General features: G+C 46.1%; 1 protein-coding gene across 1 annotated transcript in view; it reads right to left on the bottom strand.

Annotated features, from left to right (window-relative positions):
• Window positions 1–16,140: 16,140 nt before the first annotated feature.
• Window positions 16,141–23,410, bottom strand: part of FOXO1 (forkhead box O1) — a 66,052-nt gene continuing 58,782 nt past the window's right edge. The window contains exons 2-3 of the mRNA XM_054163137.1: window positions 17,398–18,754; window positions 16,141–16,981 (exon numbers count right to left, since the gene is read on the bottom strand). Coding sequence (XP_054019112.1) covers window positions 17,411–18,754 — 1,344 coding nt within the window. The 3' untranslated portion in view covers window positions 16,141–16,981; window positions 17,398–17,410. The remainder of the gene's footprint in view (window positions 16,982–17,397; window positions 18,755–23,410) is intronic.

The following is a 23,410-nucleotide window of genomic DNA, read 5'->3' as shown; positions in this document are numbered from 1 at the left end:
AGCCACCTGAAGGGAGGTTGTAGCCAAGAGGGGATTGGGCTCTTCTCCCAGGCAACCAGCACCAGAACAAGAGGACACAGTCTCAGGCTGTGCAGGGGGAAGTTTAGGCTTGATCTTAGAAAGAAGTTCTTCCCAGCAAGAGAGACTGCCCATTGGAATGGGCTGCCCATGGAGGTGGTGGGGTCAACGTCCCTGGGTGTTTAAGAAAAGACTGGATGAGGCACTTAGTGCCATGGACTAGTTGATTAATTAGGGTTGGGTGATTGGTTGGACTTGATGATCTTGGAGGTCTCTTCCTACCTGGATGATTCTGTGATTCTGTTCTCATGCTCTTCAGGTTTTGCAGAGGCTGAACAAAAAGCAGGAGTTAGCTAGGCCAGCTCATGTCTTGTACTGCAGCCTCGTGGGAGGGAAGACTTGCTCTTGCCATTGCAAATCATGGAGAATAATTCCCTCATCTCTGGCTGGGGTGGAGCTGCCACAGAATCACACATCTTTGCTTTCTGAGACTCAGCCAAAGGCTATTAGAGTTCAGTGTGTGACCAAGGAGCAAACAATCAGCTTAACCTGTCCGTACTAGCTTGGGTCTGGGATTCTCACTGTCCTGGCAGCCGTAGGAGCAAAGATAATAATGAAATGGGGAAAGAAATCGAAAGTGACATGGTTATTTTCAAAGTATCAAGTGAAATCTGTTCTTTGATACAGCACATAGCTCAGACTTGTTGGGTCACTGCTATACCACGTCAGTACAGCTGTCTAACAAGAATCCAATGCATTAACAAATGGCTGAGCCACCACAGGGACAGAGGATAGTATTACTAAGAAAATTTGCTCAGAGCAGAGGATGCCTGGGCACTTGCCTTAGTACCAGCTGACAAAAAAGAAAACAAGCTGAGGAGTTTTCCAGGGACTTCCCCCCTCCCCCCCCCCCCCACTTTGCTATGAGCCCAAAACTCCAAGTTAGCTCAAACACCTACTGTATTTATCAGCACAGCACCTTGAAATACCAGGGAATGGCCAAAGGGCTCCATCAGTTCTCCTGTGCAAGGCTCTTGCACGCACAGACCTTCTCTCTACAGTGCACAAAGGAGAGGGAAGCTCCAGCCTGAGTAAGTGCCCCTGTAGGAGCAGCAGATAGGCACATGTATGCATTTTCATCTGAAGAACTCCACATGTGCAGCAATTGTCACTAACCAATCTCTTAAAATCTCCTGAGAAATAGGTAGGTCACCCCATGGTTCTGAGGCCATGCTGTAGGAGCTCTGGAGTAGTATTTCATTCATTTATTTGTTTTTTACCAGCCCATTGCAGTTGAGAGTGAGAGGGCTGGAAGCTAAACAAATGCTGAAGCTGAGACCTTAAAACTGGAACACATTTGTGGATTTAGCAGCTTAAATTTTCCAACAAATGCAGTTTTATAGCATGAAGTCTCTGAGGGCAAATATCTGACCTAAAGACATCAGGCTTAACCTATGCTTAAAGGTCCCTCAGCACCTGATAGACCTCACAGCTGCTGAATTTTATTGCTAGAACCAGACAGTTCAAACTGAGGACATCAGCCAGTTTAATAAAAGCACAGCAAAATATCTCAACAGTGACCTATGACAAGTATCATATGTTATAGGCATGCTCACGCCTCATCACAAAAGCCATGTTTGAACAGGTTGTTAGACGGAAAACAGCATCTTGCTGCACCTAGTTGTGGAGTGCTTGACCACTGCAAGGAGAAGCTGAACTACAGCATTGCACAGTCTAATGGCATGATGGAGAAGAAATCGGAGAAGGAAAAAGACTGCCTTCTCCTCCAAACAGACTTTATACTCCAAAACAATTGTGAGGAGCTGGGAATAAATTTGAGCACCCAGCTACGTGTGGAGAGTTTCATTTGCACATATCCATCTGTGCCCCAAAGCAAAGGGCCTGCTAGAAAGCCTTCTGTATTACAAAACATGCATATGTTGGTTTCTACTCATTTCTCCAGGGGCTTTAACTGTGGATCAAAGCCCACAGAGGGTGGGAGGATGGGTGGGAGAATTGTCATGAATTCTCTCAAACCATTGGGAATGTGTTGGCTATCAGCACTGGAAGGACAAGCACTGGGGAGCTGCCATTCTAGGATCAAGTTTAGACCCCAAGTCAGGCAGGCCTGACTGCATTAGCTATATTATTTAAGCTGTTAAATCTGCAACTGTGTTGCAGTTTTAAGGTTCCAGCTTCGATGTTTGTTTAGCTTTCAGCAAGCTCACTCTCAGCTGAAATATGTTGGTAAAAGGATAAAAAGAAGCAATGACTCCAAAGCTTCTAGACCAGGAGCACTGTTTTGAGTTCTCTTAATCAGATGGATCTGGCTTAGCAGAGGAAAAGAATGTAGCAAGTATGAGCAAAGTGGTATTTAAAGCATGGTCCTTCGGGACTGTCACCAAAGTGAAAGCTTTGTTGCCCGGCCGCTGCTCCCTGCCCCTTGTGCTCGCTAGCACAGGCACGGCTGGAGGTCTCGGCGTGCGCCTCTTAGGCTGGGTACTAATACCTGGGGTTTCCTGTGCCTTACTTTGAAGAAAGTGCTGACCTAGCATAACTCCACCTCCTAGCTACAGCTGCTCTTCTCCAACTCTATAATTCACAAAATCTCTTTTCTGGCAACTTAATTTTTGGCTGAATCAGCTCCCTGGGCCGGTTCTGCATGCAGCGACTCTGCATGGTCAGCAAAAGGGCAAGGACAAGTAGCCAGAGTCTCCTGCACTCTGCAGTCACTAACATGCACAGCCACAGACAGTGTTTGGTTTGGCAGGATCCTGAAGGTGTGTCTCAGCTGTTTGTTTTTGCAGGTAAGTGCCAGTTTGCACAGACCACTAATAGCCCCATCCCAAAACGCAGCACTTGGCTGCATGAATCCCAGCTCCAGTTTCCCTTCAGATGACCAGAAAACCAGCCCCCCCCCCCCGCCTCCCCCCAGCCTTGACAGCAGGTCTTTGAGGTGTGCACCCACCCACCATTATCTAGGTACCACAAGTTCATGTGATTCGCCCTGACCTTGAGACCAAAAAGGTGATAGATTAAAAGCTGATACAACAAAGCAAAGACATATTTAGCAAAATCTGAGGAGACCTGATGTCTTGGAAACAAAACCCAGGAGATCTCCCTGCTTCTAGCACTAAGAATACAAGCAACATTTTGTCTTTCAAAGGCTGCTTTCAGTTCTGAATAATCTCCATTTCCATTGCCATCTGCCTCATTTCGATTCCACTGGTACCATGCTTGCACTGAGCATGGCTCTACCTGGTGTCTGACTCCCAGCAACTGGCATGTTCACTTTCAAGGTTCATGGTTTAGCAGCCACAAAAATACCCTTAACAACTTCTCCAGGAGCTGGGAGTCCATGGTTGCCAGCACTCTGGTGACCAAACACTCTCTGTATGTAGTCTAGACTATTTATTTCATATGGACTATTAATACACTCCATAGTATGATACAGTCATTCATTCAGCTATGAATACCTCCATTAAGCTCACTGGTTTGGATTAGTTTATCAGCTTTGGCACGAAGACAGGTTGGCTTACAAGCTGCTTTACCTGGATGTGTGACTGAGACCATGATCCCACAGAAATTTTTGCTGGCTCTCTGCACCACAGTAACTCCCAGGTTAGGTACACCTTGCCCATCACTGGTTTGAATGTCTGGTGACCCTCCCCAACTCTCTCTGCTGGCCCTTACCTGTCCTCCCCAGTCCTATCTCATTTACCTCCATTCCTTTCTGCAACTCAGATCCTTTTGGTTTTCTTTCTCCTTAGATTCTCTGGTGCTAAACACATCAAAACCCAGTCTGAAAGACTTGGCTCCTAATGCTAGTTGCCAGCATGCTACTCAGTCCATCTCTTCATTTTCCTTTTTCCCACCCAGCTTCCCATTTCATAACAAAGCCCACAATGACTGCAAAGCAGATGATTTCCTGGAGCAGGTTTCTCCAAGCCCCCGGCCAGTGGGGCCCCATGCACCATACACAATGCTGGTAAGTACCAGCACAAATCTCTCCAAAGAGATGAGGCCCATAGGAAACGCTGTGAAAAACAGGTACTGAGAAACCTAGCACCCCTTTGTTTCCATCATCTGTCAAGGACTGTGCCTATATCTGTGCTCCACACTCCTGGATTCCTTTCAGACTAGGTCATGCTAACAGCAAGTCAAGTTTCTCTGCACAAACCTGAGGATCAGGATGTGCCTTGTTCAGCTGTCCAGGCAAAACGTGTTGCCTATACCCGAGCGAGCATGGAGCATTGCAGGTTATCTTTTTACTTTAAATTCCCTGAGCAGAGCCATGCTTTTGTCTTGTCTGGAGAAAAAGGTAAAACTCCCATCCTTCCTCATGAAACCTGCTCCCATCACAGCACTGGAATCTGTTCCCATCTGAGCAATGAGAAAATAATTTCTGAACATGGTAAATGTATCCAGACCTTAAAAAAAATATATCACACTTTTAAACCTTTTTAAAAGTACTCCTCTAAAAAGAGAGAGAGAAGGTCCCCTAGAGGAGTTCTCCAACTGGTAAACTAAATCCTTCAAAAGAAAAGAGAAAACAAATATCATCAGGTCCCTGTGAGGACTGCTCCCCTCATGCAGCCATCAGCAGGGAGGGCTTAGGGTTCTTGATGAGCAGCTCCAAAGAGCCTGAGCTGTAGGAGTGACTTACCTAATCAAAGCAGTCTTCAGAGCTGGGGACAGTCCAGAGAAGGGCAACAAAGCTGGGGAGGGGTCTGGAGCACAGCCCTGTGAGGAAAGACTGAGGGAGCTGGGGTTGCTTAGCCTGCAGAAGAGGAGGCTCAGGGGAGACCTTCTTGCTCTCTCCAACTCCCTGAAGGGAGGTTGTAGCCAGGTGGGGGTTGGTCTCTTCTCCCAGGCACCCAGCACCAGAACAAGAGGACACAGTCTCAGGCTGTGCCAGGGGAGGTTTAGGCTGGATGTTAGGAAGAAGTTCTTCCCAGCAAGAGAGATTGGCCATTGGGATGTGCTGCCCACGGAGGTGGTGGAGTCACCATCATTGGAGGTGTTTAAGAGGAGCCTGGATGAGGCACTTGGTGCTATGGTTTAGTTGATTAGATGGTGTTGGGTGATAGGTTGGACTCGGTGATCTCGAAGTTTTCTTCCAACCCGGTTAATTCTATTCTATTCTATTCTATTCTATTCTATTCTATTCTATTCTATTCTATTCTATTCTATTCTATTCTATTCTATTCTATTCTATTCTATTCTAGGGTTTTACAGTGGGCCTAGGTGAGCCATCATTTGCCAGTTCACGTCTTCGCCCTGCACCGTGGGTAGGAGTCACATTGCAGCAATTAGTAGGGCAGCACCAGAAATGCAGAGCAAGCAGGGCTGCCTGACTGAGACCCTGTGGCAGCAGCTCTGCCAGCTGGATTTCATCCCCTTGGCTGCCAGGAACAGCTTTGTATCATCACTCATTCACTAACCAATGCACAGAAGGCAACCGGGATGGTGGTATGCAATTGCCTCTTAGACCAGGGCATTATGAGGCCTTCCTCATAATTATGAGTCAAATTATGAGCATGCATAGAAGTGCAGTGAATAAGGGAGCTGCCCCTGTCAGCTGGGTTGTGGGCTCCTTTTACATGGTCAAAGGTGCAGGAAGTCACAGCTTCTGCTTGGCAGACATTACTTCTCCAAAGAGCTGCAGTAAGTGGCCAAGTAGATACAGAGATCTACTTGCACATAAGGGGGGGAAAAATACAACACCCCCCAAAAAAAAAACCCCACTTGATGCAAACCACCTCCAAATTAAATTTATTCAGAGGGAGTAGGCTCAGGCATTTTGCCTTGCATTTGCAAGAGCCTCAAGAGTATCTGCCCAGCTTCTGGGGTGGGTGGCCACTCAGGATGACCTCAACACATCTTCACATTGCTAATAGCTAATGCAGTCAAAAGAGAATTCAGGACCAAGTAGGAGACTCTGAGGAGGGACACAGCAGCCTCCCAAAGCATTCATGCGAAACTACTGTTCACTGCAGAGTGTCAGAGGCAAGCTTTTCCAGAAACAGGAATATTTTCAGCATGTCTGAAAATTGCAAACACTACCAATAAAAGCGAGCAACAGAGAAGCTGATAAACATTAACAGCTGCCAATAAACACAGAAAGGAGCTCTGGATGCCCAGCCTCTGGCATTTCACACATGACTGGGGTGTCACTAAGCCATTACCACACCTATCACCAGAGAGCAGGTGGGTGAGAAAAGACAGAGAAGAGGGAACAGATCTGCTTGATAATAAAGGCTAAGCAACGCTTCAGAAAATGCAGAGTTCTCCATTATTCAATTTGAAAGACATTTAAAAGCCTAGGTTTCTGCCAGTTAAGGTGCCAAGCATTAAGGTGAGCAACTTACAGATTGCATTTATGGAGGTTTAGATATCTCCAGTTTCTTTTAATGGTGGGAATTTAGGGGAAGCAACCACCGGCTCCTGAAGGGAAACACTCAGACCTGACAGCGCTCTTAAAAATTCCTTTTGAGTGTTTGAAGAAGAGTCAGCATTGATCAGGCTTCACATTTCAAAGCCTTGCAGAGGAAGCAGCTTTGGCCACAGATCTGAGGAAAGAAAGCTATGTTTGCAATGCATATGGTAGTCTATTAGCATTATATTTTCATCTCTTGAGTGAAATCTGTGCTTCCCTGCGTGTTGACTAGTGAGCTATAGCATACATTCACCCTCACTCAGTATTTATAGCTGCTGTCACCCAAGGCTCGGTTCCAAGGTCTACTCAGTGCCTCTACACATGAAGTCCTACAGTGAGGTGTCTCAGGCACAGGCAGGATAACAAGCCTCGCCTTTCATTCATCTTCAGGTCAGCGTTTCTTCATCAGTTGCAGTGAGTTAACAAGCCTGTCAACAATTGAAAGAAAGAGCTCAAACTATGGATCCAGCAAGAAAATGCTGTTCTGCCTTCCACCAGAACTCCATTCTACATCATTAAACTATTTATAAAGAGATAAAACTGCGTATTTCACACACATTTCTCCTCTGGTTGGCCTCAGCTGTTAGCGCAGGAGAACACGCAGCTGCTGGCACACCATTACTTCTGATTCTGCTGGGCTCGCTGTCCAGTATCACTGTGGACTATCTTTGAAAGGTTTTCCCATGCCCACATGAACAACTTTAATGCCTGACCTACCACCAGAAGTGAAAAAGTAGAGCTTTAGTCATAAGTATGGAAGCCAGGCCGGTATTTGTAACATCCTCTTACTGCTGCCCTGAGCACAGCCTGCACAGACCTGCTAGAGAAGAGCTGCCTGAGAAGAACAGGTTTTGTCTCTCCTTGCTCTATCTACCTTGTGTACTTTTTTCTGACCTAAAAGCTTACAAATCTAACCATTTTCCCCCCTTTTATCCCCCTATTTTCCTTTTCCTTTAATATTTCTTTATTATGGTGAGAACATAACCCCAGCTGATGTTTCCCAGTGAAAGTTTCGTGCCACCCAACACAGAGAAAGAGAGTCCACAACCACTGACGGAAGAACGGAAAGGTCCACATGTACGTCTGAAACCTCCTCACAGAGGGGTGCTGGGCAGCTGTTTCTGGCTGGACTTACCCCCAGCACAGCTACAAATCTGAAGATGCCCTTCTGAGGTCAGACTGAAGATCTGCTTAGGCCAGCGTCTGGTCGCTGGTAGTAGCCCGGAGCAGATGCATAGTCGAAAAGAGCATAAGGAACAGAGCACAGACTGAGTAATCCCTTCCCAAGTACATGCTCCAAACTTCCAGCAGCTGGCCATTTAGAGACTTCCTGAGCTAGATGCCACATCTGGACCATTGTATTTAATAGCTACTGGTGGAGCTATCTTCTATTGACTTGGATAATCTTCTTTTCTTTTACTCCACTTATACTCCTGGTCTCCACAGCATCCTGTGGCAATGAGTGCCACATTTGATTGTGTACTGTGTGAAGAAGTACTTCCTCTTGCTTGCTCTAAACTTGCTGCCTGATCATTTCATTGGATGTCTCCAACTGTGTTGTGAGAAACACTGATAAATCACTTCCTATTCACCTTCTCCACAGCACCCACAGTTTTACAAGCCTCTATTACCTCACTCACCTATGCCCATCCTCACTCATCCTTTCTTCTGTGGAGTCCTGCTCCTGGCTCTTTGTAGCCCTGCAACACTCCTTATGGCAACCAACCAGCATACATTATGTGTGGTACAGATGCATTTTGCATGCAAGCAGTAGCACAATAGAGGTTTGCCCATCCTCCTCTTCTGCTTTTATTTCTACTGAGTCTTTTTGTCCACCATTAGCTGTGAGCTGAGACTGGCAGGAAATACAACAGCTACAAGATCTCTGTCATGGCAGTGGCACCTCATTCAGGGATCATTATGCATCTGTAGGCACTTAGACCCACTTTGCCCCTCTCTCCTGTGCATTATTTCATGTTATGAACACCTAATCATAGCTGCTGGTTTACTAGCTAGTCATAAAACATCTTGAGCCCCTTCTGCAGCTCTTGGCACAGCCTGACATTTCACTATCCTTTATAATGATGCATTCAGCCATTTAGGTCATCCACCACTTCTGCTGATCATTGTTCAAGTACACTGAACAGCTCAGGTCCTTGACACAAGACAGCAGCAGCTTCCCCAGTTTGGAAACGCCAGGTGCTGCTAGCACTCAGATGGTCAACCCTTTCAAGCCCAGTAAGAACTGAGAGGACCTCTGTTGCATGCTAGCTGTCTCTGGAACTTCAACGAGGACAATTTCTAAAGCCACTGAACATCCAAACAGGTTACCTTGATCATTCACGTCCCCTCACGTGTGCTGTTTTGCTCCCTCCAGCAAGAACACCACTACTGTTCCCCCCATCACTCCACATTGGTACCCACTGTGTGTTAGATGTTCTGTGAAGTTACCAGGCATGGGAGTCAAGCTCAGCTCCTCTGATCATGCTAAGAGCCCTTGCAAAGACCAACACTGCCATTTTCCATTTTCACTCCATTTCTCTGGCACACAGTTCCATTTAAGCAACAGGGGTCCCAGCAGCTACACTGGACTCCAGCACGTTGAATATAATTATACTGAAGATTGTAATTTAGTTCTGTTTTTCAAGTGAATGCTAGCCCCATCCATCTACATGCTGCATGGCCACCAGCAGGCTCTTGGCCTGCTGTACCTTTCACACCAGGACCACTGAGATAAAGACAGCCAGATGCTCAAGGAGTCTGTAGATAGGAAGGCTGTGCTTATTTTACAATGAAAATAAACTTCCAGGTGCATGCACTTACTCCAGCAGTTCGTTTGCAGCAGAATGAGACAGCTGTGCTGTGGAAAGCCTGCTCAGAAACCCCTCCTGTGAAAGCATTGCCTTGCAGATCAACAAGGCTTAGTACAAGGTCTAAAGGACACTGAGGCAGTGTTTGAGAGGGCCATCGGTGGAGCAGCTGCATGTCCCTGAGACAAGCCCCTTCCTCAGGACTCCCCCTGCCACCCTCAGGCTATTTTCAAGGTGGAATCTTCCCAGCAGGAGAGCCAAAGGCAAACTTTACACCTCAAAGGGCACCTAGAGCCATCCACAGAGTGAATCAACTTTGGCTTGGGGGGTTTGTTTGGAGGTTAGCTTCAGAGGTGTGTTGTATGGGCTAAGAGAGGATGTAACTATCACTGTTAGGGCTTAAGGAAGGACACAAGGTCTTGCCTAGCCCAGCTGCTCTGAGCAGACTGGAAAGACTGAAAGAAACCCAAACCAAAACCCCAAAAGCAAACAGTAACAGTACTCTCAAATGCTTTAAATTGGTAGGGTGAAGGGGGAATGAAAGGGAGGAGCAGGAAGAGGTAATTCATTTGGACTCCTGAAATGAGACTCCAGCTCTCACAGGGTTTCACAGCTCCTCACTTGCTTTCACCTGGTCATAAAGCCCCAAGCAACAAGTTGGCCCAGGATGCTGTGCTGTCTGTGGCTGCTACTGCACATCATTTCAAAATCCAGCAGAAAGGAAGCTCTTTTCTTGCTAGACTGAGCCTTGCCCCGGAGCACTCCAGCCGCCTCTGCCCGTTGCATCATCATCTCAGGAACAGCTCATTATACCTGCAGTTTCTCCCCATATGCATGCACTGCTATCATGGGCTACTCCAAGAGCTCCTCTGACTACAGCAAAACTGAAGTTGATTGAATACTTCAGAAACAATTTAGGCATTCCTGCCAAAGTCCACAGTCACTGTAAACCCAGCAAGGCTCTTGTGCAAGCTCTGGACAGCTGCCTGCTCAGGCAGTGTCACCATAGGGCACTGAGAAAGAAATGCAACCACTTAGAAAGACTTCTTCATTGAAGGACAGCACACATGACTACACATATGCACATGGCAAGGATGCAAAATGTTGAGGGCCCAAGTTATGAACAAGCTCCTTGTCAGATTCTTCACTCCACAGCCCTGTTCCACCCACCAGAAGCTTCCTGCAGCGCTCCCTGAGTTGTGCTCCGTGAAGCCCTCCTCCCTCTTCCCATCGTCTCAGTGATAAACACCCACGCAAGAAGTTTACTCACAACAAAATAAATGCAAAACTCCTGCATGCCCCAGGGTCCAACAAGAAGCAGCAAAACAAAACCAGAGGGGTGCTGTCCCTGCCTTCTCATTTTAGCTATCACTTTGGCACATGCCAGAGCACCGCCCCAGGCGAACATCACCAGGTAGTGAGCAGGGATTTGCATGCAGTTCCAACAGTGGGCATGACCACAGGCACAGCTCAGTGCAAGTTCTTCCTTCTCAGGGTCTTCACAAGCCCCATCCTTGCACACCAGCTGCAAGATAAATGGTGGCAGCTTCTACTGCCCTTTGTACTTCAGATTGGCTTGTCAGTCGCCGTGACACAAGAGCTGACAATTCTGCACAAAAACATGTTTGCTCACTGCTGCAGCCATGACTCAGAGCACAAGCACGCTTTGAGCTTTCTGTGCTTCATCATCAGATTCAAATCCCTTGTTGCCAGATTGGCATAAATTGCTAGCCAGTCCCTTCCCAAGAGACAAGCATCAGCTATCTCTCCTGACAGCAGTAACTACCCATGTACCAATTAGATGGGCATCCTTTCCAACAATGGCTTTGTGAACATCCAAAGAGAATGTCTTCAGATACAGAATTAACCAGGTTGGAAAAGTCCAACCTATCACCCAGCACCATCTGATCAACTAAACCATGGCACCAAGTGCCTCAGCCAGGCTCTTCCTAAACACCTCTAGGGATGGTGACTCCACCACCTCCCTGGGCAGCACATTCCAAAGGCCAATCTCTCTTGCTGGGAAGAATTTCTTCCTAACATCCAGCCTAAACCTCCCCTGGCACAGCCTGAGACTGTGTCCTCTTGTTTGGTGCCTGGGAGAAGAAACCAACCCCACCTGACTACAACCTCCCTTCAGGGAGTTGGAGAGAGCAAGAAGGTCTCCCCTGAGCCTCCTCTTCTGCAGGCTAAGCAACCCCAGCTCCCTCAGCCTCTCCTCACAGGGCTGTGCTCCAGACCCCTCCCCAGCTTTGTTGCCCTTCTCTGGACACCTTCCAGCACCTCAACATCTTTCCTAAACTGAGGGGCCCAGAACTGGGCACAGGACTCAAGGTGTGGCCGGAGCAGTGCTGAGCACAGGGCAGAATGACCTCCCTGCTCCTGCTGGCCACACTGTTCCTGATGCAGGCCAGGATGCCATTGGCCTGGGGAAAATGTGAAGTGAGCAGGGAGCAAAAAGAATAGTTTGATTGTGATCCATTCTGTTTCTTACAACCCTCCCATTCCAGAAGCCAGTCTTTTCAAAACATCAGTGAAGAAATCTTCAGCTTCCCCTAACAGGCAAAAGCCCTTCCAAAGAGTACACTGGAAAGGGCAAAGCTAAACTAAAGATGGAACTGCAAAGCCCAAGGGGAAATTATTGTCACATATCTCTGCCTTTCTGTGTGCAATGCATTCTTTCACACTCTTTAAGTCTACCTCTGCTCACTTGCAGTTCAGCCTGGCATTTTTGCCAGCAATTCATTTAATGCCTGCTCTCTGCCACCCCTCTCCCTCCCCACCTGCAGGCAAGCAGGGATCTGGGCCTCACAAGACTACTGTGGTGTGGGTGTTATTATTGGCTGTCTGTTTTGGCAGCCTCCCCTCCTTTCTTCCAGCTCTGTTTTGAAATTTAAAAAAAAAAAAAGCAAAGAAAGAAAAAAAACCCTGCCCTTGCTGCTCCCTCTCTGCTCACAGCAGCACTGCAGCCCCCCCAGCCTGAGACACAGCGAGGAAAGGCGTGCCAGGCTGGCCCCTACAGCCCCAATGTTCAGGAAAGACAAAACCTCCTCCTGCAAGAAAAGGTAGGGACCTCAGGAGGGGCAGAGCAAGGCAGGAGGCAAAAAGAAAAGGCCAAGAGGGCTTGGTGAACCATCTGGCTTTAAGAAGGGGAGAGGAGGGAAAAGTGTCCCTCCAAAGCCAGGCCTTGCTGCTGCTTAATAGCATTAGGGTCTAACACATAATTCAGACTAAAAGCCTAATTCTTTCCTGCAGTTTGATGGATGTTAACCTCCCCATTTTTTTTGTCTTCTTTAACACAGTATTACACAACATTCTGATACACTAACTACCATCTCATGTCATAGCAATTTTATTAAGAGCTCATACTTACAAATACCCATTCTGAAAGGATTTCAGGATTCTTTTTTGTAATTTTCAGTGAACTAAGCTTGTTGAAGCACTGGCAACAGGGTCTGACGCTGCCTAATGCAGCTCCTAGGAACAAGGAGTCTCTACACAAAGATCTCTTGCAAGCCCTACGAGTCAGGCATGGCTTCCTCCTGCATTTAGTCTCAAAGACCTGTAAACAAGTTGCTTTTAGCACACACCGGTGAGGCAGCCCTGCTGGGCTCTTGTACCTGCTACGGTTTCAATTCCAGAAGCAATGCCAAGAGAAGAGAAACTCCTCATGGAAAATTTGTGAACTGTTGTGCAGTTAGTGTTTGCTTGTTAACATGGTACCATCTTGCCAGGCAAGACTGTGCACCACGAGGTATTTTCCCATATGAAATTGCTAGTGCCATCAGGATTGTCCAAAGGAGATCACCATCACCACCAAAAAGATTACGTGGTAAGGAAAGCGATTGCGACAAGGTCTGAGTAGAGAAGGACTCCTAACCACAAGCAGAATCCTGGTGCAAACCTCACTCTCCAGATACAAGAAAGGACACAAAACCTTTTCAACATAATTTATATACATTTATGGCTTTATACAAGGAACTGTCAGGGATTGTTCTGGTGTGTCTGTCAGAGGCACTTCTTCTGGCAATATCCACGTATGAGCTTTAATTCTGCCGTGTGATTAAGTCGGAGCAGTGAAGCGCTGGGGAGCTGTCGCTCCGCTCGCAAGTGGAACTATCAGCATGCACACACCAACCTCATCATCATCATCATATTGCTGGTTTGTGGAACACCCTCCAAAATGAGGCCAGCTTCAAAATGCCAACTAATGTGCTTTCTGCTTGCAGAAGCTGTGCTGCATTTCACGTCACAACTACCACCATCATCACCACAATGACAACAACAATGATGAGAACACCTCTTACTTAAATCAGTCATAAATTAAGGATCCTAGCAATTTCATCATGAAAGTAGGAATTTCAAAGCAGTAAAAAAAATAACAAAATAATAAACAAAAAAAGTACTAACATACATCCAGTGGTTTAAACAAGTGCAAATTTTATACTGTTTAATAATTGGTCCAATTTTAACTTCTTAGGGATGCTCTGTTGACTTAAGCCAGTATTAAGCAATATGACTTCTGCTCAGAAGTGTAGGCAAACTGTCAGTTTATCAAAGCAGAGCTTTCCAATCAACGCATCTGCTACCCAAACATATATCATATAGCTATATCATGGATACAATACATCTTTATATTTAAAATATCTGAACAGCTCTATCATACAATAAACTTTTAATAACAGTACAAACCAGAGAAAAGTCAAAAACAAGGCTGCATAGGTCAGATCATCTGCACAATTCACAAACCAATCATTTACAACAGTTCTGACAAACTAAGTTACTCCAGAAACTTGGTACTTTTATTGAGAAAGGATTTATTACTAGAGGTCACATAATGTTTGTTTTCAAGGCAGATGACATGTCCCTCCACCAAACCTAACAGTATTCCACAAATACAACTACAAAACCGTATGAGAGAGGCACCACCAAAGCGGGGGAATAATAATTTGACCCCACAGCCCAAAACTCTGATTCTCTACACCTGCTTTCTCACAATAATTAACAGGGGCTTCCTACAGACTGTTGTAATTAAGGAACAGCTACATTTATGTTATTCATAGGTATAAAAGGAAGTGAAGTAAATATCTGTGTACAGGAAGTGATACAGTAGCAGTAAATAAACAGGAGGTATATTGTTAAACAGAATAGAATTAACCAGGTTGGAAGAGACCTTTGAGATCATCGAGTCTCAACCTACCACCCAAAACCACCTAATCAACCAAACCATGGCACCAAGTGCCTCGTCCAGTCTCTTCCTAAACACTTCCAAATGTAGCATGTTCAGCTGCAGCCCCATGGAGTGCAGCATGAAGCGCTGCTTTTATTTGCACGCAGAGGTGCATTTCAGAAACTCGGCCTAAGCATGACAGTGCCCATTTGGGAGCAAACATTTTTGTGCACTTGGTAGAAAGAAGGATTTTCAGAAAGCCATTTGTGAGCCCCTGCTTGCTCTGTGCCAGGATTTACCATCACTTCCCAGAGACCATGAATCTGATGGTGAAGAGGCCGTTAGAGACACTTGCCTGTTAATGCAGGCAGCTTCACTGAGGCTTCACGCTAAGAACCTTTCACTTTGCTCAACGGGAATTCAAAGACCAGTTTCATGCTGGGGGAGATCCTGTATCACAGGACAGCTTAACGTCAGGCTCTGGAACTGCTGACAGCTGTAATAGGATATCAAAGAAGTAGGACCAGCTGTAATTAGTAGTGATTTAAGCCCCACGGGGAGCTAAATGCTAGCACATCGATAAATACATTGCGGAGCCTTAGGAAAGTCGTACAGGGTCGTTAAACACATGGCTTGTTACTAAACCTCACTTTCTTGGCACATCACGTTTCTTTCTCTGTCATACACCACTACAAGGAAGATAAGTTTCAGCTGGAACATTTTCCAGTCATGGGCTACATAGACAAAAGAGAAAGAAAAAAAAAAACAGTGAAAAAAATGTTCGTTTCTTCCCTTCCTCACTACAGCCAGTCCTAGCACAAAAGCTGTTCATCCTTGTCAGCGCACTAAAAGGGGCTCCAAGGCTTTCTGTAGCACAAATATGTGCAGGGCAGAGACAGGTGAGGCCTGTTATCCACACATCCACACACACCAGGGAGCCTGATTACAAAAACCAGAAATCATTTCTCTAAGACGCTCAGGTAGCCCTCAGTGTGTCTGCTCCAACAAGAACGAGTTTCTCCACGGGAACAAGGCCTCTCTCATTCATGCTCTCCTCTACCCTGAAGTTCATGTATTTCTGTAACTTTGCCACTTACTTCATCTTTCTCATTAAAAGAAAAAAGGGCAATGTTTTGTGCTGCAGTGAGGTGTCCCGTGAGCTTCAGCCTCCCGCTCACGAGCGGCGCTTTTGCTGCACTACAACAGCAGTGCTGACAAACCATAAAACCAGTGCTAATTAAGACAAATTACAGTTTTGTCATTAATTTTGCTGAAATGGTGAATTTTCTCCAAAAGGCCCTGCTCTTGAGTGCACAAACATTATGAGACCTCCACGAAATAAATATAAATGCGAAGCACTGTACAAGCATCTAAAAATGAATACTTAACGCTCCGGGGTAGTCAAAGTTAAAATGAGAGTAGAAGCAGATGACATTTCTAAAAATGCATATATAAAAGTGATTAAATATAGTTTTTAAACATAAAGTTGTCTATATTTATACATCACACAATGGAAAAAAGCAAAACAAAACAAAAAGGGACAGAAATGTTTTGTATTCAAGATCCTTATTAAGTTCTTCCTTTATTAGCACTCCCAAGTGCTAGGGAAACTTATAAAAACATGTCCTTAATCCTGTTAAAATACTGTACAAAATGAGGAAGTTATGAATGCTGCCAGATCTCAGGTATTTATTTGTTTGGGGTTTTTTTTGTCTATATAACAAAAGTAGACTTTAATTATAAGAAAAATAGCTTGGAAAGTACTCCGAAAATTATCTCGAGTCCAACAACAAAGTCATTAGTCTAACAATGAAATCCAGATACATTCTTGCATAAATTTACATGAATACAGGTAACTTATCAAATGGCATTTAACCTACTGCTTGCTTTGAATAGGCAGTGAGCTTAGTAGGAAGGTATTTGACAGGCTGCTTTGTTCCCATATGAAATGTGTGGCAACTTTGAGTAAAATAATGCAGTTCGTACTACTGCAAGGCAAGTCCACAGTTATCTCAATTCATCAAAACACAGGTGACATCAATGGAGGTTAAACTTACTGAGGGCATGAGATCATCACAGTATCCTTACAAAAGTTTATAAACTTGTCTTGGACCAAAACAGACAGTCTTAAAAAACAATTCTTCTACAGGTCATACTGTACAAAACCGAAAGCACAACATGATGCAAGTGAGAGTCTCTTGCTGTGATTATACGGTGTAGTGAATTTGGCACTTCAGAGTAATGAAATTTCCAATGGCACAGTTCTTATCTACAGCAGCACATAACCTGCAAGTTTGGGGCAAACATCCTGTACAGGAAAATACTCTCTCTGCTGCCAACTCCGACGAAGGGAAGAAAAAAGAAAAAGGGGAAAAAAATACCCTGAACAAAACAAAACAAAACCAAAACGCGAAAAAGACCCCAAAGAAAGCTAGTGCATGAGCACAGCTCTGTCAAGGAAATGAAAAAGGAAGGCGAAGGACATCTTTGTACTGCTTTTCTCAGTTCCTGCTGTCAGACAAGTCTGGAGAATTTAACTGTAGCCTAGGAAGAAAAGGGGGAAAAGGAAAAAAAAAAAAAAAAAAGAAAAGAAACAACAAAAAGAACAAATTAACATTCAGGCCAAAAGGTTAAATCTATTAAAATATGCTCAAACTAACTTCAAAATATCTTTAATAAGGAAAAAAATATATATATATTCATTAACTGCTAGTTACCAGCAAGTTTGGTTTGTTAAAAGCCATACATCAGCGATCCACATGAAGTGAGAGAAGTTGGTACACAGCGGTGCTAACGCCTGGTGCAAACCTGATTTTCAACTTAGCAAAGGCCTGGAAAGTGACTGACTGCAAGAGAAGCACTTCACGTGCCAACACAGATGACCACCCAAACCTTGAGCATTTTGCCATGCCTTTTCCTTTCAGCAGCTCCTCAGATTTATTATAAGAAGCACAGCTTACCTCCTACTACATCCTAGCCTGACACCCAACTGTGTGTGGTTGTCTTTACGCTGTGCTGAAAACTTTGGTTAGGCAATACACTGTCAAAGTTAAAATCTAACGTTTCTCCATCCATAAGGTCATTACGGATGATCGACTCCATGTCGCAGTCCAACCGTTCAATTAACATGTCATCTAAGTCACTAGGAAGCTTCTCCTGGTGGAGGGAAACAATTCCCACCCTTCCATAGCCGTTGCAGCTGTTAACAGGGGCATATGGGTTCATAGCATTCATCTGCATTGGGTGACTCATAGGCACTTGTAACGAAGTCTTCACCGTCGACAAGCGATTGAGACCTGCCGTGTGTGACATGGTGTTCACCGTGTGTGACAAGGCACGACCGTTGACCGCGGGTGTGGGCTGATTATGTCCTTGGTGAGGGCGGGCGTTAGGGTTCATCATTTTGTTGTGGGGCGGCTGACTGCCGTAAGTTGGCATCACCGAGTTAGCAACCATCAGCACGCTTTGGCCCAGAGTCCTGCCACCGGCCTGGGAAACGCCAGTGTCTACCGGTGCCAAGATATCGCCGTGCGGCGGAGAATCGGAGGTCAGCAACTCCTTCAGAAGCCCTGCGGGACAGTTATATTGGTTCATCGATCCATAGCTTGATTTACTGTCTTGGAGAGTCTGCATAGGAATCTGGGGCAACGAGTTCATGCTAGCTTGAGCATATGTAAATTTCCTGTAGTCTGGATTCGGGGAACCTATACTTGTAGTCGAGGAAGCAAATGAGTAACCTGGTGTCTGTTGCATCAGGGTAGCAGATGAAGACTGGGTTGACACAGTCATTGATGTATTAGGTGATAAGAGATTAAGGTTATCCAAAAGATTTTCCATGTTCTCAGAATTACTCATCTCTGAAAGGCTGGGTAGAGTAGAAGTCATTTTGCTGGCTGCTGATGGGTATACCATGGAGTGCACGTCCCCGTCACCAAGATCATCTTGCTCTGGCAAAATAGGAGAAAGCCTTCCGCTAATTGTGCTAGCATTAGAGCTAGTTCTAGGTCGAAATGTGCTCCAGTTATCGAAGTCGTCGTTACTGTGAGAGCTGGGACTTGCAGGCCACTTCGAGAACTGCGATCCAGGGCTGTCACCGCTTCCCTCTTGACCAGACTGAAGGGATGCTTTTTTCTTGGCAGCTCTGCCTCTGCTTTTGGCAAATTTGCTGTTGTTATCCATGGATGCCGCTCGCCTCCTCGGAGATTTGCCGCTCTTTCCTCCCTCAGGATTGAGCATCCACCAGGAACTCTTCCCCGTTCCCTCGTTCTGCACTCTGATGAACTTGCTGTGCAGAGACAGGTTGTGACGGATCGAGTTCTGAAAAACAAGAGAGGGCGTAAGGCAGGCAGGGAACACGCGCCCTCCGCGGGGCACCGCGGCTTGTCCTTGCAAACATACTCTCACTTTGTCTGAAAACAGAAGGGCAACCATGAGATGGGAAAGCCTGCCAGTCTAGAAACATCTTTTATCAGCTCCCCACTCAGAACTGGCTGGAACAGGCTTGCTAAGGGCTGTCCTGCTGCTGTGCCTGTCATGTGGCCTGAGCACATCTGGCATTATAAACATTTAAATAAAATACCAAAAGGAGCTGCTCTGAAATACTAATTTCTCATGAAGGAGACAAAACATACCAGAAGTCCAAGAGTAAGACTGAAGATGATCTTACCAGTTTCACTCTAATGAGTTGAACCTGATTGCACTCTAGGGATGTGTTTGGGGGTTCAATTATTTTTCCCCAAGTTCAGGGACGCTAGACTCTGTTCTGATAACGAGTTCCCATCTTGCACACCCCTGAACCTTGCAAACATGCCAGCCTGTGAGCACTGCCTCGGAGCACTCCTGAGGTTTATATTACTGCTGTTATGTGAGAAAACACATGTGGAAAACCGGCTGAGGATGGAGTGCTAATTTTTATAAACAAACAGAGAGCTGCCTTTGCTGTATCTCCCAACACAGGGCGCTGCCTGGGACAACAGCATCTCCATACATGTCTTCTTTCACCTTCTCTTCCTTTCCTCCTGTGTCCTTCTGCCTTCCCAAAGGTGCACATCCTCCCTGTTGCCTATACCTCCAGCTGACTGAACAAAAGCAGCTGAGCCCATAAGGAGAAATGCCAGGTGAAAACAACCATCTCAAGGGGCATGGCTCAAAACTGAGACAACAGGCTCAAGTTCCCAGCAAGGGCCACGACACGTTGTGGACCACAGAAAGCCAACCGGCCCATGCAAGCCTGGCCACCTGCAGAGCTCAACAGGAATCCTGGGATCAAAAGAGACCTTTAGCAGTTGTGGGCAGCATCTCTAAGGCATGCAACATCTAACAGGCAGCAATGTCTTGAGACTGTCCCCACAGGAGTGCAGCTTCACCCAACTTAAACAGCTTCACTTGAACTTAAGAAAAAAGTTCTTTACTTTGAGGGTGATGAAGCACTGGAACAGGCTGCCCTGAGAGGCTGTAGAGTCTCCCTCTGAAGACTTTCAAACCCTGCCTGGACGCATTCCTGTGCAGTCTGGTCTAGGCTTACCTATGTTAGCAGGGCAGTTGGACTCCAGATTATCTCCAGAGGTCACTTCCAACCCTCACCATCCTATGATTCTGTGACAGCAGAACACAGCCTCATGGCAGCTCATTGTCCAACCAGCACAGCAAGGACTCAGACTGAATGCCTAGCCTCAGAAGCCTTTCCAACCTCTCTTCCCCTGCCAAAGAACCATCTTTAACAAATTATCCCAGCTAAGCAAACACCAGCAACAATTTGAGTATTTCCTTATTCAGTTTGAAAGGAAGCCATTCTCATATTAATTAATTAACACAGGACTCTATCTCCTCACTGCAGGTAACCCTGCAATCAAAATCTCATCATCCCTCTCGCTACAGGGCATTAGCAAAGGCCTTGAGATTTGAGTTTTACACCAGGTGTAGCTAGCACATCAGGAGGATAAGCCCCAAAACCCATCCTCGAACTTGCCCACAGCCCCACAGGCTGACCAGGAAGCCTTGTGAGGTCAGCCTGGCACAGTGTGTTGTTTTCTCTCAAGGGCCACAGCTGAATCCCTATCTGACACCAGTCCAGCTCTAGAAATGTCGCAAGAAAGTTGCTCTGCGTGTCTGTTGATTAAAAAACCTCCTGCACCAGTTCATGGGGTTTTTTTCACTGTATTTTGTAAACACAGCCAGCCAGCTCAGGCTGCTGCGTGTTTACTACCAAAACAGGCACAGCAAACACACAAAACATCAGGCAGAGAAAACAGCAGGCTAAGGCTCCCTTCCCTCTTCTCTGAAACAAAAGCGTTAAATATTTAAGAAATCACTGCTATTCCTTAGTCATCAAAAATGTTATAATCTGGTATTATTGTGCTGAGGACATCTGAGGTCGCTCTTTGAGTAACAGAGCTGTCTCCTAACGCTGCCAGCAATGAAGAAAAAAAGAGGAGAGAGAATTTTCCTAACAGGAAAAGGTTTGTGGCCCAGAGCTTGTTACATAAATTCCTGTTTTTCACACAGCCAGCAGGACATTAAAGAAGCTATGATTTACTAACTTGGAAAAAGTGTTGAAGAGGTAAATCTTGTGAAAATATGCACTGCTGTTAATGATGTTGTGTCTACAAACCTCTGCCAGATGCAAACACGACCTGATAAAAAAGTATAGCTTCAGAGGTGGATCTTGGCAGCCGGAGGGGCAGCGCAGCTGTCAGCAGCCCAGGCACTCCGCGGCACCACCGGCCCCAGCACGCTGGGAGATGCCTTCAGCTGTGGCTTTGAGTGGGATGTTGAAGCAAAGCCTCCCAAACCCTGGTCTGAATGACGTGAAAAGCAAGCCGTCGCGTTCTGAGGCGAGTTCCTGCACAGGGGCGGTGCGTGCCAGATCGCTTGACAGCATCTGCGCTGGAATGTGAGCAAAACCTCCTCAGGACCACAGCAGGGCTGCTCCCACCTGTGGGCTGTCCCCTGGGCCTGAGTTTCTGCCCTTCGCATGAAGTGCAGAGAGCCTCCGCTCCCGTTAGGTCTGCAGAGCCATGCTTCATTCAGCATACGGACAGGGAACTGTGGATTGGCTTATCCACACACTTGTTGGTTTACAAGCCAAAACATGCAAAACCAGCATCTGCTGAAAACGCTGTGATGAGCCCATACCAGCCAGTAGCACTGGTGAAGCCAAGGACACTATTGCTCTGAATGTACACATTTGTAAGTCAGCTGAATCTCCGGTATCTCCTACGGCTGAACCGCACTGCTGCGAGAGCGTCCTGCTGGCTGCGCTTCTGTGCGACAGAAACCCTCAAACTGCTTTATGCTGTAAGATAATTGAAGAAATACATGTCTCAACCATTTAATCCCTGGGTGCAAGTAGCTCTGCTGACACCTAATACTGCATTTAAACCTGGGATATTCAGACTGAAACATGCAACTTAAGTGGAGTAATTGCTAGGGGGGGAAAAAATCCTATCTCCATTATAATTAAAGATGAGGCATTTAATTATCTTCCAGTAAATTGTTTTGGTGTTTTCCTAAAGAGAAATGCTCAAAACCACAATTGCTTTGTTAAACTTGACAGCATGGCAGGCCTGTGCTTACTGATGCAAGAGCGTAACAGTCACGCCGGTGCCTCTCCTCTGTCCCAGCCGTTACAATATATAAAGGAGAGGGGAGCAGAGCAGAGCAGAGCTGCTGTTTAACCCCTTTGCAAACCCACCCCTCTAAGGATCTAACTGCATCTGAGAGTATCCAGGGAGCTGCAAACCCCAAACTTGGTAAAAGCACCTATAAGTGCCCGTGGTTCCTCCCAGCTGCATACACTCACATTGGGACACAGGCAACACCGACTCAGCCACAGTGCTGTGACAGCCACCTAAGGAACTCGGGCAACAGTGGATGCATTGCAGAAAAACCAGTGAATTTGCTATCAAGGTGCACATGCTGATGGTGGTGTGTCAAGGGTTAGGGGTGTGTCAGGGACTAAATGGGCGAGAGATGCTATTAAGCCCTCTTCCAAACCTGGACATACTGCAATAAAGCACACCACGGCACCTCTGAATATAGATTCATTAGTAACAAAGACAAAAGGAGCTGGCCTCTGGAGGCAGACATAACAACGTGGGAGGCCACAACAGCAGGACTGCTTCCATAGTACACAGGTCAAGCATCTCTATTAAAATTAACAGCCTAATGACTGTGCATCCATTTTCACTCAGAAGGTGTCTCAGCAGTTCCCTGCTTCCCACACCTCATTCCAGCAGACAGTCTGCACATGTTGCTAGTCAGCTTGCACTGCCATTAGCTGAAATGGTTGCAAATACAGATGGGGCAGAGTATCTGAGTGTGTCTGAACTGGATTTGGAGGCTGGAGATCAACTTTCAAGGAATAAACACTCAAGACTGGTTCTGCTGTGATTCCCTAAGACAATCACAACTAAAAAAAAATAATTAAAAATTAAAAAGAGAGCAGAAGAGAAGGGAGGAGGCTTCCCATTCATTTCAACTGAGAGCTGGAGACTACTGCAACAGAAACATGGTGGCTCTACAGCAGGTCCAGATATTCCGCTCACCCTCCTCTTGAGCCCCAATGGCAAGCGTTAGTCTAAGAAGAAGTGATAAAACAACTCCTTGGAAAGTACAGAAAGGACAGGAAGTTCACCAGCACACATGCTCAAGGTTCCTTCAGTATTAACAGCCAAACAGCAGCGCCAGGGGTGAACCAATGGTAAACAGCACCATGCTGCATCTATCCAAGGCTAAGCCAGACCATGCCTGGAGAAACAGGCAGGTCTGCTTGGAATAGTTACACTGCCTGCATCCACTGTAGTTTCCAACCATCCTGTCCAATTTGCAGGAGCAGAAGCAGGAAGCAAAGGAGGAAAGGCAACACTGATAACCCCAGCAGCATCAGAATTTCCTTTGGTACAACAGTCTGGTGTAAGGCAATCCTGTTTGTCTTGCCTGATACCTGTAAGACACAAGAAGCTCCAATGCAGA

This window comes from Dryobates pubescens, chromosome 7, assembly GCF_014839835.1.
Source record: "Dryobates pubescens isolate bDryPub1 chromosome 7, bDryPub1.pri, whole genome shotgun sequence".
Lineage (NCBI taxonomy): Eukaryota > Metazoa > Chordata > Aves > Piciformes > Picidae > Dryobates > Dryobates pubescens.
The sequence above is the reverse complement of the archived record's forward strand: the minus strand, read 5'-3'. Positions and strand labels throughout refer to the sequence as shown.